At 35.0% G+C, this 18,463-nt stretch overlaps 1 protein-coding gene across 9 annotated transcripts in view; it reads left to right on the forward strand.

Annotated features, from left to right (window-relative positions):
* PPP3CB (protein phosphatase 3 catalytic subunit beta) overlaps positions 1-18,463 on the forward strand; it is a 46,443-nt gene that overhangs the window by 15,332 nt on the left and 12,648 nt on the right. For 5 of the 9 annotated variants that reach the window (XR_008966062.1, XR_008966063.1, XM_057377037.1 and 2 more), the window contains exons 5-12: positions 745-890; positions 6,047-6,186; positions 6,287-6,364; positions 6,464-6,558; positions 8,011-8,136; positions 10,027-10,104; positions 14,549-14,633; positions 15,487-15,584. Coding sequence is in view for 7 of the 9 variants with exons in the window: in XM_057377037.1 (XP_057233020.1) it covers positions 745-890; positions 6,047-6,186; positions 6,287-6,364; positions 6,464-6,558; positions 8,011-8,136; positions 10,027-10,104; positions 14,549-14,633; positions 15,487-15,584 (846 nt within the window). In the remaining 2 variants the exon portion in view is untranslated. The remainder of the gene's footprint in view (positions 1-744; positions 891-6,046; positions 6,187-6,286; positions 6,365-6,463; positions 6,559-8,010; positions 8,137-10,026; positions 10,105-14,548; positions 14,634-15,486; positions 15,585-18,463) is intronic. The other 4 variants (XM_057377038.1, XM_057377040.1, XM_057377042.1 and 1 more) reach the window with 3 other exon arrangements.

An 18,463-nucleotide genomic window follows, 5' to 3' on the forward strand; every position in this document is an offset into this window, starting at 1 on the left:
GCCCCATTGATTTCTGTAGAATTTGTAGCAGTTCAGTGTGGCCTTGGACTGCAAGAAGACAGCTGRCTGTAAATATACATTGTGTACATTTTGATATAACCGTCTTGATTTTAAAATCCTGGCGAGGAAGATAATTGTGCTGTCTTGGCTATAGTCAGGAATGCAGAGTAACTTACTGAGCACTGAAGCTAGCAAAAAMTCCCTGTTGTGGGGTAATTTTTTCATTTGGAGAATTGATTTCAGCGGCACTAGTAAGATAACTCTTTGGTGATATAAGCTTCCTCTCCATTTCAAGGCTTGTGTAAGTATTGAACCAGTGATAAATGGATCCTTTGTTCTGGTAAAATCCTCTTTGATGTAGGTAAAAATGATATAAACTATAATCAGTTCTTAGCTTTTTACTGTAAATGAGAATTCACAAGTTTCTGAGTAGTATTTTGCACTGAAGTATGCTGTATAATTGTATTAAAGTATTAAATAGTGCCGTGATTATTTTTTTAAACAAAAATAGTTTCTCCACACCTGAGATAACAGAAGAAGTGAGAACAGTTTATAGTTCTGAGAGAAAACATGTCTTAGATTTGCTCATTTGTCTTGGAAGTGCTCATTTAAACCCCAAAATACTCATTGTTTTGGGGTTTTTTAAGCATTCACTTTGATATATGTTCTTACAACTGTGATACATTGGATTACTTCATCCATCTATTATGGTTTTTTTAATTATTTCTATTTTCTTTCCTGCAGGTAAAATAAAGTACTCTGAAAGAGTCTATGATGCTTGTATGGAAGCTTTTGATTGTCTCCCTCTTGCTGCTCTCTTAAATCAACAGTTTCTCTGTGTTCATGGTGGACTTTCACCAGAAATTAATACACTAGATGACATTAGGAGAGTGAGTATTTTGTGTGTTTGAAATTAAATGCAAAGAGAGATATTTATATGATGCTATACTAAGTCATCTTTATGAAGTTGTCTCTATATTGTTTTCTGTTCTTGTCTGTTGTTGAAGTGTAAATCAGGAACTGAAATGTAGGGTAAGCAGTATCATGATTAAAAACTCATGGATTAGCTAGTGCATTTTGCATTAGTAGGCTTCATTGGGACAGCAGGGACTGTTACAAAACATGCACAAAAAAGAACCCTCAAAATCTCCACATAGTTTCCTGAGACAGATAGTACATGTAAAGAGTTTCATATCCAATCAAAATAGTATGTTGTATTTCTTTCTAGATAAGAGCTAGTGTTCTCATGGCTTCCAGGAGAAAATTGTAGAAATAATTGTAGTCTTAAAATTGTTTACTATATCTGACATCATATTTCAGTTATTCTCAACTTTCTTTGAATTTTTTTACCATCTTAAACATGTGGATTTTAGTTTTGACAGAGTGAGATGTTGCAGTATTTAATAGAAATTCAAATTGCCATTTCAAATGGCAAATTTGGTCGGCGTTTGAGTAACAGTTGAGGAGTACTCACTGTGGTAAGGTTTTTTAAGATTAAACAATGGAAACGCTAAACAGTGATGGGCAATTTAGAGGGAAGAAGATTGTGATGACGTGAGGTTTCTATTTGCATGGATGACTGTTGTCAGGTAGAGATTGTATCGGATGGGAATTTTCAAAATCTTTTGCTTTCCTTTTTGCATAGTTCATTTTGACTTAASTTAATCTAGCTGACATCTTGACTGCTGCATTTGGAAATCAAAACCATTCTTGTTAGGATTAGGAACAGCTAAAATACAGTTGATTTCAGTTKAAAAGATAAATAGGTGGTTGTAAGAAAGCTTTGGGTTTTTAGGTAAGGGTGGACGAAAAACGTGGTTTATCCACATAATGAAGAAGGTCTTTGGGGGGGTCTATTTGTAAAAAAATCTAAATGTCGAGAGAAAGTAAGAACATGTTTCTAAACTGCTTTTATAGTATATTAATATTGACCACCTATTTTGTCTTTTTATATTCATTAATTACATTTTTCATTTTCTTAGCATTTTCTCCTTTATTTGTGCATCATTTTTCTTTTTTACCTCCCCGTTCCSTCAAATTTATAGTCTGTCCAGATAAATCTCATTTCTGAATTCACCATATTTCTTCATTAGTTTTTTTTTTGTACTGACTGGACCATTTCAGAACCTCAAATGTCAGTTTATTTCACCTACAGATGTTACACTGCCAAGCAGAGTGATGTGAGAGGAGCGAAAAATGGTAGAACCAGAGAGGAAGTGTATTTACAAGATCAGTGGTGCAAGTGGGAAAATGTTCTGAGGCACATTGCATTGTCAGAGCAAATACTACTATGTACAGAAATCCATATGCATTGTGCAGAGAAAGAGAAGGAAGGAAGCAAAGAGGCTAAACAATGCCATTCTGATAATGCCTTAACACTTCTCACCATATAGATGAAAAGAAGCATGGTCAAAGCTTTTTAGAAAGTAATGTACAGAAAACATGTTCTGAAAAAACACTTTGGAAAGCCACTGTCATAGCAGGATTGTGATTMATTTTTCTGTTAGCCTCAGTCTTGCAGCTAATCAGGTTTCAGTGTGTCAAGTAAATTTAATTAAAAGGTAATTCTGTTGTCTTGGCCTGTACTTGCAGATGTGCTTGTGTRAAGTTCAAGGCTACATTAGGGTGAAATGTTTATATGCATATATAAAAATCTGCATTGCATTTTGTTCTGATGAAAAACACATTTATAAATGTAAGACCATGTTATTAGAACTGCTCCTTGCTCCTTTTTTGCTTTTAAAGAATCGTCTGATAACTTGAAAAAGGCACTGTTCACGGATTTGCAGTAGCTTCAATAGTTGCATTAGAGCTTGGCATGCACTGATGTTTTAAATGTATTTAAATTAAATGGGTGAAATGCTCATCTTATATCTAGGAAAAAATCATATAATTGGAGTACAAGTGTGGTGGGTGAAGTTACCTCTCTAAACAATCAATACAATTATATAATATTCCAAGCCTTCTGATTTGTTTGCTGTTCTTATTAAGGAGAGGTCTTTGCTGAAAGCTTGTCATCATCTGGCATAAAAGGGAAATCACAGCTCTATAAATAGTTCAGGAGTCACCTAAGAAAAAAAGAAAAATTCTGTGCAGGGTGCAACTTCATTCTGCATGAAGTCTTTCATCAGTATTAACATGCAGGAAGGTAATTAAACTACAGAATTTAAATTATTATTTTTCCTGTCATAAATTTACTTCCAGAAGAGGACAGCTATCATTCTAGCCACAACAGAGAATCATAACCAGAAAGGTTTTTGTAGGTGCTTCTTAGTTCTAGCAAAATGGAAGCTTGTGCAACTTGCCGTGCTCTGATTTTCATTCTCTGAACATCAGTTCCACAAATGTTCTGATTGTCTTGGTAAAGAGTGTCTCTTTCAGACACATGTCCATCAACTTAGAGATGCTGTTTAGTTGATTTAGTTTACAATACCAAGACTTCTTCTGAAACAAAATGTCAGGAATTGTGATTCTTAAGACTAGCGTTTGACAAAGAAGGTAAGATTATGGTGACTAAAAAAGAGAGACATATAATTTTCTTCCTCATTTACAACAGATGGTCATTTTTTTGTTTAGCTCTGGTGATACTAAGACTTGGTCAGCAAATTGCCTTGAAATAYGTGGTGGCACTAATGGGAATCTGTCTTTGTAATGCCGTGCTTTCTTTCTGTGGCCTGCTGAAATTTCCTTTTGTTCAGTAATATGTAAGATCACTGCCACTCTTCAATRGCCTTCACGTTGTTCTTTAGGCTTTATTAGGTGATAATTCTCAGGAAAATTAGGGCAGATTAATTAAAACTGGTGTCTTGTGTGAAACTTCTGTGAAGGTCTTTTGCCTCAAAAATAAAATGGTTTTAATTTGCTGTACCTTAATCTGCTGCTCAGGTTTTGGTACTTCTGAATTGGAACATTCATGTGAAGGTATAATGCACTTCAGTTTAGTTGTCCTGATTGCAGAGTACCTAGAAAATAATTCAGATTTAAATATTTAGGAAATATTATAATTTATAAATATTTATTTATATTTAGTATATTAAAAAATATGCTACCAGTATACTATTACTAGTTCCAACACCAGGTGTAGTGATTCTTATTCTTGAACAAAATTGTCTTTYTTGGTTACCTTAATTATATTTAGAAAAATGTTAAGCCAGTTTGTWTTGAGATTCTGTTTTGCTGTAGTCAAAGCACATTCAGGAATAGTTAATCAGTAACAAGTGTTTTGAATTGACTCATGTCCTTTAACTTTCTTGCTGTGCCAGTATAGCGAAGGCCTTAAGCTGATTATTCTGATTTGATATATGCAGTCTGGGTTGAGTAGCTTGCAGTGACATTTCCTTACATTTTGAGATGTCTTGAGAACCATGCCAGTTAGACTTTCTAGTGAAGGAGAAACTGATTTGGTGTGTATGTAAGTATATTTATTTTTTGCAAGCAGCTTACTTCAGGAAATGGCTGCATTATTGTTTCAATGCTATAAGAAATCAGTTTAGGAGAAAGGTGGGTTAATTGCAGGCAGCCAAAACTTTATTTATAATGTCTCTATCCATTTGGCCATAGTCATAAGGAAAATCCTGGAAGACTAAAGAAAAATTCTTAAAAATGTTTTCTAGACTTTCAGCCTTCTATATTTCAGGAAACATCAATCAGCAAACAGTTGAAACTTCCTTGTGTGAATGCCTCTGTTAGCTCCTGGACCCAAATTTATTGCTGGAGGTTTAGAAACTTGATGGTTTAATCTACAGAAATTCAGGTACTTGCAGAAGTTGATGGACTGACTTCTTCAATCTGGAAGAAATACTCCATACCAGGTTTATCATCCAGTGTGGGAAATGCTAAACCACAGGATTTTTAATATTGAATAAATTCCAACAACAACTTCCGTTAATACCTGCCTTACCATTATCTGGCAGGAATTTGTAAAGATCTGGACCTCTCCACTTATGTTACAGGTGGCAGCCTCGGGAGCTCTGATTTTCCAGGGCATGAGAGAGCTTGGCACTACTGCTGGTTCCATATTTGAATGGATTCCTATGGACCGTTAGAATCAAATTCACCAGGTGCTCACCAAACCTCCCTTCGAGCCTGTCATGAAGAGTTAAGTGTTCTCTAGTACCATCAAAGTCATCTTCTTTGGTATGGGAAGTGAAGTGAGAAGTATGGAAGTGCACTGTCCATCAAAGAACTGTTCCTACATTTCTTGGATAAAATCATCTTGTGAACAAACTCCAGCTACATAAAGACCAAATAAACTTTACATTGAATCTGGGATATTTGCTTCCATTTGTGGGACCTCTGAGATTGATTTCCTGTAACTTACTTAAGCAGGGTATTTTTCTTTTACGTTAACAAATGCGCTGTCCTCCTTACTTCTGCCCCTTTTGACTGTGGTTACTAGGAGAGCTGCAGGCTGGTAAAACAGGTGTTTCCAGTGAAAATCAGTAAAGAAGCAGACAACAGACATCTCCCAAAGTGCTTATGGTCCCTTACATCTAAGACAGCTGTGCCAGTCACATCTTCATTGCATTATGAAATGATCTGTTACGGAGATGGGTGTTTCAGGGCGGTTTTTCTTTTGTTTGTTTGGATTTTTAGGGGTTTTCTGTATATTTAGTCTCTTTTAGTTGGTGCTAATCACTCATGCTTTTCTTTTATAATTCCTGTTTTCAGTACTGTTTCTCTTCGCTAATTCAAAGTAATGTCTTCAGATTGGTAGATGTGGCATGTGCATGAAAAAGGACCATTTTGTTCCTTGTCTGTATCTTGACCCTGTACTGCACATATCCATCAGTCTGGAAGTTATCTCCCATCATTTTACAGCTAATAAATCTTATTGCTCTTAACAGGTTTGGTTCTTTGGGCATGCCTCTGCCTTATTTCATGAGGAGGAGAGGAAAAACTATGCAGAAACTACTTCTCTTTAATATGGTTGGGTTTTTTCCTAAAAAAGCTTAGTATTGATGGATATGTAGGTTAAGAAGTGTGTAAAATGTACTRATTTAATATTTAAAGAGTCTTTGTGCTGTTGCTTTTTCTTTCTAAACAGTTAGATAGATTCAAAGAGCCTCCAGCATTTGGACCAATGTGTGACTTACTGTGGTCAGATCCTTCAGAAGATTTTGGAAATGAAAGTTCACCAGAGCATTTCAGTCATAATACAGTCAGAGGATGCTCATACTTTTATAGGTGAGAGTATATGCTATGATCTAGTTGGATGTTTTAGTATTGATCCTTCCTGCATTTTTAAAGAGAATATCTTTTACTCATAATTGTTTTCATTTCACAGCTATCCAGCAGTTTGTGAATTTTTGCAAAATAATAATTTGTTGTCAATCATTAGAGCCCATGAAGCACAAGATGCAGGGTAAGTACTTTGTGTCTTTCAATAAAGTATTCACAGTGTAAAATAAAAATCAATTGCTTATTTGCTGTAAGTTGTAATATAATTTGTTTGGTTTTGCAGTTATAGAATGTACAGGAAAAGTCAAACTACAGGGTTCCCATCATTAATAACAATTTTTTCAGCACCTAATTACCTGGATGTCTACAATAATAAAGGTAAGAACTTGTTATTAGTACTTGTATGTAATAATAAAATGAAATTGTCTAATTARRRRAWYYKAWWMCMWYMRSYTTTTKMCMRKYMARRAAMYWAAAAAAAAAATCCATTAATGAAAGTTATAAAGAAGATATATAAATGRCAATCTCCTGTAAGAGGWGTACCTTGAAGCRTAAGTGTGGGCAGAGGTTTCCTTTGGGAAAGTTGTTGCTGTTTAGTACTTAGGAACATATCAGCTGGTGATAGYCAGTCAGGCAAGGTTTCCCTGTGCTATGATCTTTCACTCCTCTGGTTGTCTTTAGTGGGCAAGGAAGGTGGCTTGCATTGTCTGTTGTGGCATCTGAGAGTCTTAATTGTGATGATAATTCCCACAATGGCCATATATGGGAAATCAAGATCACCATTGGAAATATTTTTAAGGAGATACAAAACAAGGAATCCATTTTTATCCATCCTCTGCTAAGACAGAGTTGAGCAGGAGGAGCAAATTTAATAGTCTGGATAAAGATTTATAAGTCAGAATTACAGAGAAGAGCTTAGCTGTGAATTAGTATTATTCCTAGATGAGAATAAACTYCAACAACAGAAATGAAAAACAAATCCTGCTGAAATTCAAGTATGATATTAAAGTAAGGCATTTCAAGTCAATGRTGAATGAATGATCTCCAAATGTTCCTTTGAAATCAACACCTTTCTTCTATTAAATGTGCATTTTCTTCCACCCACTTTCAAAGAACCACCCCCAGCCCATACCACTTCTGTAGGGTGAATAAATGTATACAGGAAAAGATGAGCTGTTGCTACTTGCTCTGATTGCAAAGTAAAGGGGAATTAAAAATATCTTCAACTGGCTTTTTACATTTTTTCACTATCTCTATGGATACTGTGTTCATAGAACCCTTTTTCACATGAGCTATTCCCAGTCTAATGCAAGTGTGGAAAAATGTAGTCAACTGCTTGTTTAACTTTAGAATGCTTCTGTTTTTCTTTCTTTTTTCTTTATGCTTCCTCTTTTCCCTCATCTTCAAGGCATCCATGGTTTTATTTCAGGCTTATAGCATGGGAAGACACATACGGAGAACAAAACCTTCATTTGCATACACTGAATATATTGCAGTTCTGAGTCAAAGTTTTGTTATTTCTTTACAGGATTTTTTGAAATTATTCCTTTTCAGGMATTTTTGAAATCTTTGTTCGTTGTAGACCTAAAATAGTACAGTACAATTTATATTGGCATGTAACAAAACCTTAAAGTGTAACATACACAGTAAAAATCCAAAGTTCACAATTAGTTGTCTTGTCTGTAAATACTGTGAAAGAAAGAGAATGGAATACCTCTGGGATTATTTAGTCTATAGTATAAATAGAACCTAAACCAAGCCTGTGACTTCACGTTTATGATACTCATAGGTTTAAAACATTCTTTTCAAAATGTCTGAATTTCATTTTAGCTGCTGTATTAAAATATGAAAACAATGTGATGAATATTCGTCAGTTCAACTGTTCTCCTCATCCTTACTGGCTACCAAATTTTATGGATGTTTTCACATGGTCTTTGCCATTTGTTGGAGAAAAAGGTTAGTATACATTATGCATCAACTAATATCTTTCTTATTTCTCCCAGACTGATGTTTGGGAAGATTCTTATTTTTTTAATTATATTTACCAGTGAGAGGTGAATTGCATTATTTTTGTGTTGTTTTCTTCACTTGTTTAAGTCAAGGTAGTAAGAACTAATATAGCTAAGATGTCAACAGAAATTATAATTCCCATTGAGGGTGTACACCTGCATTGTTAAATTGTATCTTTGAGCTGCCATTTGAAGTTAATATTTAAATTGTTCATATTCTACAAAATGCTAAGTTATACACATTATTAATCCTGTATAGTTATAGGTATAAATTTATATTGCGATGTTCATGTAAAATGTTAACTTTGCTATACAGATAAAACAGATTGACCTTCATTAAAGATAACTTTTTCAGTTRCAATTTTTCAGTTACAAAAAGAGAATTTAGCACAGATTCTCCTTTTTTTTTCCTTTTGCCTTTTTTTCTTTTTTTTTTCTTTTCCCTCTAGAGATGATAACTCTGAATCTAGGACACTGGGGCCCCAAGTAGTCCTCAGTTGACAAGCAACGAGGTTAGAGGCTATTTGGGTCTGTTTAAAATCCTTCCATGACAGAGACTGCTCTTTTCATAAAGGGAGATCTGGAGACCTTTTTAAATTTATTTGAAAATTTCTTTTCAATGTAGTTTAAATTWAATTCAAATAAAATAAATTTAAATAAATKTAAATTAAATGTAAATTTCTTGCCGTTTATATTTACAGACATAAACCCCTAGGATTTTAGATTTGCTTATGTTGTCTTTAGTAAGTAGTTAAATGCAAATAGTTGGATACTTCTTATTGTGGTTAACCCCTCAACAATTTTTTTATATTTAAATGAAAGGATCTGACCTTTGAAAGGAGGTTTTGTTTATATATGTCTTACCTGATGATGCAGTAGATAATATTTTCAACAGTAAAGGGTTGATTCTTGTATTTTGCTTTTGTTGTCTTGCTGGTAATGACATCCAGTAGCTTATTTGATAGTGCCCTGCCCTGTGCTGGAGTCATGGCCCTTGTAGATAGACTTGCCATTGTAGAAATGCAYGTTTCCACTCTGCTGAAGGATTCAATGTCAGTATTGTCTGGTCTGCACTGATCAGATCAAAATCATAATAATTTGGTTGTTTGGTTTTTTTTAGAGTAGAGGGTAACTTCCCCAAGAATGAAGAATACAACCATAGCAGATAACACAGGGGTTGTATGAATTAGTCATGAATAAATGGCAATAATTTACAGGGTTTTTAACCAACTGGYTTTTTTATAGGTTTCTGAATACTCTGTGTAGAGCAAAGTTTGAAYATTTTAAAAATGAGTCTGATACATATAGGAAAGATTGAGTGGTAGAATAAGCATATTCATGGAGAAAAAAAATACACAAACTTGTCTCAGAAAGCTTGTATCTACTGTGTTGATATATKTAAGGAGAGTTTGAAAAGACAAACTCCCATATTTATATTCTAATATTTTTCTGCTTGAGTGCTTCTGCTACTTGCCTGTAGGTGTCAGAATAGCTTTTCAGTTTAAGCCTGATTATAAGAAATCAAAATTTTTCATATTTAAGTAAAGTTTGCATAAAAACTCGTTCAAATACTTAATGTAAAACAACTCTTTACAAGAAAAGTCTTTTTATCTAAAATAACTGATTGATTGTTTAATTTTTAGCTGCTTATTTTTCTGAGCTTTTTAAATTCTGTGATGCCACAGATCAAGAAAAACACTTTGAAACCATGTTACTGAGCAATGGCTATGGTGTGAGTTCATTTCCTAGAGTTGCTGGTGACTAGCTGTGTCTTGTGTGCATGGAAATACTTCAAATTCTACACAGAATGAATTAAGGTTTATTTTTTTCTATACAGTAACAGAAATGTTGGTGAATGTTTTGAGCATTTGCTCTGATGATGAGCTGATGACAGAGGGAGAAGATCAATTTGACGGTAGGGATTACTTTAAGATACATAAGTCTTCTTAATGGTAATAACTCGTGAACAATAGTTAACTTAGACTGGCGTAATATTGCCTGGCATTTGAAGGAAATTGCATTCAGATATTTCTGTGGAAAACAATGCTTTTGGCAGGGCAGAGAAGGGAATTGTATTTGTGTTAGTAATGAAGAAACAGTAATGGTAACTGCAAACTTTTGTATGTGATTTCTGTTTAAAACAACTTTTTAGTGAGAAATTCTCCAAATGTCTTGGCACTTAAAATTTGAAACATACTGACTTCCTTTGCTAATATTTAGAATAAATGTATTACAAGATATTAGATTTCTTAGTGATTGCTCTTTAATATGAGTTGATGTAGGGGAAAGTCAGATACAGTAATTTTTATGGCAAAGTACCATAAAATCTGAAATGCAAGTTTAGTCTGTTTGAATGTAAAGGACAGCTTGCATATGTATGTTGTATTGTGTATTCATGTAATGAATTCTAACATCTTTCTGTCTCTTAAACTATGATACAGTAGATTGTGAAGAGATGTTTGTAGCATGAGGATTAGGAAGCAGCATTAACATGGAGTCTTAGCATATCATATTTTGTTGTGTTGGGCTTTTTACAGAARTGCTCAATGTCACACCTAAACTCTTTTCAGACTTGCCTAATTTTACCCAATAACAGAACTGATCTGGTGAATTGTTGTTGATGGGGGAGAAGGAAGGAAACTTTCTGCAGCCTTTGCAGAACACAAAAGGATAATTTATAAAGACATTACAGACATGACCCCTTTCTTAACATTTGATAACTACTGTCTTCAAATTCCATAGTGGAATAGTGTTGTGCTAAGCAGCTGTGTGTTTTACTTTGGAGTGCACTGATTCTCAGCCACTTCAACTTTGCTGCCGTTTAGATGGTTGTCAGAAATGTGAAAACATGGAAGAAGTCTCAAAAGTGATCTTTCAAACTATCAATTCCTGGTTTTTATTCAAGTGATCCGACTAAAYTGAACATAAAGCAATTTCATCAGGCAGATTTAGGTGGTATTCTGAGGCGTTAGGATTTATGTTTGCCAGATTAGTTGCAGTCATCAGTTGATTGCATATGCCATGTCTGTAGTTTCCTAATTTGAATTATTTTATTCTTCTGTCTCCTTTAACAATTTCTTTGCTTGATTCATCTCTTATGCCACCTAAGTACTGTCTATGCTTTATCTTTCTATGTGGTTGAATTTTATTTTTAACTGTTGACTTTCAAGCTTTTACTTGTTTATCATCAAATTTTAAAATATACTCAACAATCCCACTTCTTGTTTGATGAATGCRTTTTTAAGTGTTGCAATTTTCCATTTATTTTTTTCACATTTCTTCTCCATTCTTTCTTTATTACCACTGCCAAGTTAAATATCTTTTTTTTTGTCTCACTCACCCTTTTCTTCATCGTTCACTTCCTTTTTTTCTGGACTCTCCATCTGAAGAGCGACTCATATATGGCAATAAAAAAGGTACAGACCAGACAGAGTAGGAATGTTTTGAAATATGACTTCACAGAACCTGGCAGTATAAAGTATTAATGAGAAAATAACTTTTTATTGAGAGATATTATGTAGTATTTTATGATTATTACCCATTTAAATGGGAATTTTATGAAGACGTGTGTATTTTGTTGTCAGAAGTCATATTTCAAGACATCTGTCTTTCTGTGCATGAATTTTTTTCCTCCTTTCTTCATTCCTTTTTTTGTAGAATTTCATTCTTTTACCTACTTCTAAGATTTTATCTTTGGTCCTGCATGTGTAGGGAGCTTTCAGTTGTCTGTCTTGCTCTTTAATACTTTCCTCATGAGCTGTTTTTTTTAAGGTTGTGCATGGAATGTGTTTATACAATGTTCCAAAACCTGGTTTGTGTAGTACATTTAGTCTTCTTAACTGAGATGTCAAAAAAAGTACTTTTTGATTCTCTGTGCTATTTTGAAGATATCTGGATACAAATTGTAAAAAGAAGCCTACTCACTAACTTAAATTCATGGTCTGTCACCTGTTCTTCAGAAGTCCCAGGGTACATAGTTGTTAACAGAGAAATTCTTCTGGCTACCACATGCCTAGTAATCATTTTGCTCTCTGTATAAATTTGTTGGTTCCAGAGAATATTTCTAATACTTGGGAATGCATTAGATTATGGAAATATTTCCAAAAGGTTTGTTTGGGACATCACGATGTCTGCATTTCAGAATTTGTTTCTTGTGCAGGCATTGGGAATGGGAAAGTTCTTTGTCATATCTCCAAAATTCAGGGTGTAATCAAGACTATCTTCTGCAAGCAGATGGCATCTTACTGTCTTCTCTAAGTAACCAGGATTCAATGGCCACATTAGTGCAGTGCTGCAGTCTGGAGTAATGCATTTGGCCGTTTGCCTTGGCTGTGCTGCCTCTGGAGGACCAGGGTAATGAGAGATCATCTTAGGAAAAAAAAACAAAACCAAAAACCCAGCAAACAAACACCCCCTCCCCAGCCAACCAACCAAACACCAAAACTGCCCCAAAGCAACCTTTCTTACTTTTAAGGCACAGGCACCTGGCACTTCCCGAAATCTTTCCAGCTGGCATGTTACAGCTTGGCATCAGTGAGGTCTACAGGTAGGTGTAGGCAGAAGGAAAACTGAGGAATGTATAGAAAAATATTTGATGGCCCCCTTAGCTTTGACCTTTTCAAAAATGCTGAAAAAGTCCCCTTCTCATTCTGGATTTTCAAGCAGCTACTAAATAGTGTTCAAAGAGAGAACGTAAAAACTTGTTGAACTTCAAAAGTTAAAATTTCAAGATAATTATTTTCAGTAAAAACTGAATGTTTCATACTCTTCCAAGTTTTTCTTGAGTCGCCTTTTTTGTCACTTTTTTAGTTTGATGTCTATTAAAATTGTAACTTTGTCTAAGAAAAACTTTACTCAGCAGTTCCTGGCTTTTTCATTTTGTTTCAATGACTGGCAGGTACTTGTCATACCCTAAGATTCTTTCATTGTGTTCATACAAAGGTTGTCTCTTGCCCCTTTATCTTTGTCATGACAMCTTTTCCGTCTTTCGTGGTTTTGTTGTTGTTTGCCCTTATATGCTTTATCTTCTGTATTTTCTTTGGTTTGGTGTTCAGGGTGGGAAGTCTCCCTGTTCTTAKGTCACAGAAGGCCTTATGTTCTTGCAGCTGCGGTCTGAGAAGTGGGGCTGTTGTGCCTGAGTGTCTGTACCCTCAGGCGGAAACCCCATGCTAGTGAGCAGGGATGGAAAACTGCTTCTTCCACAGCTCCCTTTTTGAATGCAAGTAGGCGAATTGGTGGACATGTGGCATTCCTCTGCTCACTTCTGTGGTCCTCTCTTCTACATTCTTGCAATTTAGCTGACAACTTCTTATCGTGTACCTTTCTCCCAAGACTGAACAACATTGGTACATGGAAGTTCTGGAATACCTGATAGAGATGTCTGAGCTTCTTTACTCTTAGTCCCCTGTGGTTCAATTCCCAGTATGACTGAGTTACTCTTACCTTGTTGTGATTAATGCTCTCCTTCCCAAAGGCTGAGGAGAAGTAAGCATTTTGGTTTTAATACCTCCTCATTTGTTTCTGCTGTTTTAATGGGATTGAGGAGTTGGCAAAGGGAAAGTAATATGAAGGGAAGGATGKTTTTTATATATTGAAGCAAACCAACAGCACTTAGTGTTGGAGAAAGGTATKTCTGTTTTCATGTCAAGGCAGACAAAGGTGGGTCTCCTTCCCAGTCACAAGCGTCCTTTCAGAGTTTTGTCTTCACTATGGTCGGTCACAAGTGATATCACTCTACCATGTGGATTATGCAATATTTACTCCAGATCTTTGGTATTTGTGATTTCTGCAAATGATGCAAACTTAAGATCATGTGGAACRCAGACTTAAGTGGTAAGAAAAGTACCACTGCAATTTTTTTCTTTTTTTGTTTTCTGGGCGGKTTTGGGTGGCTGACATAAAAATCAGGAAACCACTGTTTTCTTGCGAACAGCCGTGTAACAATTAGAAAATCTTAACTTTTTGTTGCTTTAGTATYTCTTTGGCTTCTATATTGGGCTGCTTGCCCACATCTTGATATACACATATRTCAGTACAAAGGATTTAAAGTGTAAAATTTAGGCAAATGAGTTGTGATAGTTACTACACTGTWGTGGTGGTAGTTGAGATGTTTACTAGCTCTGTGAAATCACTGTGAACAATTKAAACTTTCTCGTGTGTGTTCTGTGGACAAAGAGGTGATGATGRTTTTGAGGGCATTGTGAAGCTCTAATTTGATAACATTGTGCCCTTAAGTGTTTAGGTACTGACCTCCTGTGAAGAGTACTGAACTTAAACAGTTGTGTTAGATTTGATGCACTTTAAAATTATGACCTTCTAAATACTCAAGAGCTTGAGATTGTTTCTTATTCTATTGAAAGTAGGTACAGCGGCCGCACGGAAAGAAATTATCAGAAACAAAATTCGGGCAATTGGCAAGATGGCAAGAGTCTTCTCTGTTCTCAGGTACTTGCATGATTTCAGCATTGCTAAACCTGTTATATATGTACAATAAACATCTCTCTTTCAGGATAACGAATGCCAAGCATTTTTCAGGGAGGTCATTGTGCATCAGAATCTTGTTTGGCTGTTGGTGCGCCCTGTTGWTGTTGGAATTCTTGGTTAAACAATAGTTTTGAAATTATTTTTGAGACATGTTTCAAGAAATCAGAGAATGTGATCTCTAGTTTACATGTTCTTTGTCCAGCTGTTAACTAAGAGTGTTGGAAAGACTGAAATTAAAGGTGGAAGGTGGAAGAGGTCAGGACTGGCTCCTAAAACTTCTGACATACCAGAACTTAGAGGAGTAGAGAGGTTTTGTTTCCAGTTTTTCTTTGCTTTTTTTCAGCTATTCAAAAAATATCCCATCCTCTTTAAATCTAGAGATTTCATCATCATATTTAGCCAAAACGTATCATTTTTCCACAGATCAAAATTTCTCAAATACGAATAATTTTTTAAGATATTTCCCAAAGTTGAGATATTTAAAACAAAATTGTTTTTTTTTTTATTGTACTAAGATATGTTCAGTACCTCATGAGGCATTCAGTGCTCATTTCAAAGCTAATGAGCCTGCCCATGAATAACTGTTCAGAATTTGATTCAGAAGTAGCCAACATTTATAACTCCTAGGCAAAGGAAAGACTGATATGGAATAGAATTATTTTCCCTTTTAAATTGTTTGAATTTGAATTTAGCTTCAGTGTTGACATGCCTAAAGCACAGCAAAACTAGGCTCTCCCTTTCCCCGGCCATTATTTTACTTCAGGTTTTCAAGCACAGATATTTAAGTTTTTGTTACTGTTCTTTTTCCCACCAGGGAGGAGAGTGAAAGTGTGCTGACACTCAAGGGTTTGACTCCCACGGGAATGTTACCTAGTGGAGTGTTGGCTGGAGGACGACAGACCCTGCAAAGTGGTAATGATGTTATGCAACTTGCTGTGCCTCAGATGGACTGGGGCACATCTCACTCTTTTGCTAACACCACACATAATGCATGCAGGGAATTTCTTATGCTTTTCAGTTCTTGTCTTAGCGGCTGATACAAGCATAGTGTTATGTGTTAATCAGGCAATGTGAAATGGATACTTAACCAGGGTATAAAACTAAAAGCCAATTAGTTCAGCACTGTCAGGCTATGTTTTTCAGACTCYGAGCTTCCTTAGTTCACAATTTTTCAGGTGGGGTGACCATACAGATCTTGTATTGAGGCATTTGATCATTACAGATACAAAAATGGCAGTGTAATTTTGCATCRTTACTTGTCTGTTCTCCATTTAAATGGTTTTATTATAGCTGTGTAAGTATTTTCATTGATGGTGTCAAATACTTGTTGATATTAATATTAACAAACAGCTACAGACTGCATAGTTCCATATTACACTCCATTGACAGATTGGAATGTGCTATGTTTTGTACCCTGGTAATTAATGCCAAAGTTTGTTCTCTATGTTGTTTGTCAAATGTTCTATGTATAATTGACCTCCCTGAATTGTCCTTGTAACATGCTGTTTCCTTCCTCTGCAGATGTAGCTGCTTTCTTAGATCTGTCTGTCTCTCTCTAGGTATAGATGTATGTCTGTATAAGTGTTAAAATTAAACCACTATCCCAGACACTTGTCTGTCTCTTGATGTAGAAGCAATGTTGTAGCACCTTGTTTTTGAGGTTTGCTGCATTTGCTGCTGCACATTGTCTGTGCATTTTGAACAATAATGTACTTGAAAAATATTCAATCATTTGTTATAAAATCAGTTGAGAATAAAGGGATTGAATTTAAAACCTGTAAATAAATCAAAATAAAAGGGTGTTACTAAGTGTGCATATATTTTTTTTTTGCATGAAAATAAAAAGAACTCTATACAAAATATACCTGTAATCTGGCTCATTGAATATTTTGTAAAATGTTTTTATTCTTTTTTTTAGTTTGTTGAGTCATTGGAACATATTTTTCACAAGGCCCATAAATGATTAACTAGGATTAGGGAGAATGYTATGAGCTTGTACCAAATTTATTAAAAGAATGAAGTCCATGTTTCTGTTCACAGTGGTGACTATCTAAAATTTACCAATCTGAAACTGGACTTCATATCAGCAGCACTCTTAACATAATGCAAGGACTTTTTATTGGCCACCTTCAGGCTTTACTAGAAAGTATAAAGTTTTTGTGTGGGACCACTGAATTTTATAACTATTGAAAGATTGTGATATATGAATACCACTTTTACACAATCTGTTTTCCAAGAGAAGCTGCTTATTTCATGATTTTGACTGTTTATTTGAATTCCTTGTATTTTCTATGTAGTTTTTTAAAAACCTTTTGCTACATTTTCTRTTAAACTCTCAAAGCTGTTTCAATAGCTTTGAAACACAAATGTCACATTTAAAATCATTTTCCAGTGGACATATAATGTCTACAAGTAAGTTTATATGTCCAGTGTATGTATGTGATTGTTTTGTGAATGTCTATAACAAGAAATGGTGTATGTTTCCTAATCCATTCARCTATTCCAAAAGCATATGTTCTAGCTTTAATTTTCACTGTTTAGTAAGAAACTTTATTATGCTGAAAAAATGAGTGCATTCCTCTCACTTATTTAACCAATTTTTATTCATGTTACATTACAAATACCAGAGAGGATCAAACTGACTAGAAAATTTTTTTACATAAAGCATATGACTTTCCACCATTACTGAAAATGTGGGGCATTTGGGAAGTATGCAAAATGTGTTTTGGATTTTTATGGGTGTGGGTTTTTCCTCTAGTAGAAATTTCGATGGCAATATTCCTCGTTGCACCATTAATATACCTTATTTGTTGTAGTCACGTGGATTGTTCAATATAAATCATGGCCAACTCAGTTCTTCAACTGAAGTAACTTCTTTTTCTGATAAGCATATTACTGTTTCAGTCTTAAAAGAGCAGTTTTCAAATTATAATGCAAAGGCAAAGGTAGAAAGAATTAAACCAAAAATGAAACCAAACTTAGCTAACTGACCATTTTCTAAACCATTGTAATATCGGAGAATTGCTAATTGATTCTTGACAAAAATACGGTGGCTGGTAATACAGCAGGATTTCTAACTACAAATATTTAATTACTCTTGGGAGTTTTCTGTACTTTGTTGATCAGCATACTATCAATAATTCAAACTAGTCTAGGCTTGCAAAAATAAAAGAACATAATATTAATTTTTTATTGTTCTTTTGTTTGCTTAAAAATATACAGAATTTGCCAATATTGCTTGGGTTTTCCTGGTTTCASTCTTACAAATGCTCATTTTTCACTTGCACAATGAGGAAAGTTAGTTACGTTGGTTGCTATTAAACCTGCGAGCAGCTTTTAAAGTTACAAGAAACTGGAGTGTAGATCTACATTTCTCTAGAGAGCTGGGCTAAAATTGTTTTACCAGGGGAAATAGATATATGCRTTACATATATCTAGGTATATACACATATATGCAATTTTTGCATATATACCTACTATAGCTCTYAATGTCAGTAACGTATTTCATACTGGGTCTTAGCAAATGCTCCTGCTCTGGCAGGACTTTGTTCAGCCCAGCTGCTGTGTTTTGTGAGCTGCTGGCTTTTCTCCTCCTCCTCCTTGGAGGAGCAGTGCCTGGGCTTTGCCATCCCTCCYGGCAATGCCTGGACAGATCCTCACTGCAGCATAGGGCAGCCCAAGGAGGAATGGCAAATGCAGACTGTAGCAAAGGCTTTAAACAAAGACAAGTCAGCTCAAAAAGATAATTCTGGGAAAAGAAATGCAAACCTACATCCTATGGGAGAAGTAAT

This window comes from Malurus melanocephalus, unplaced genomic scaffold (genome assembly GCF_030028575.1).
Source record: "Malurus melanocephalus ecotype Western Australia unplaced genomic scaffold, MMel_1.1 scaffold_299, whole genome shotgun sequence".
Classification (NCBI taxonomy): Eukaryota; Metazoa; Chordata; class Aves; order Passeriformes; family Maluridae; genus Malurus; species Malurus melanocephalus.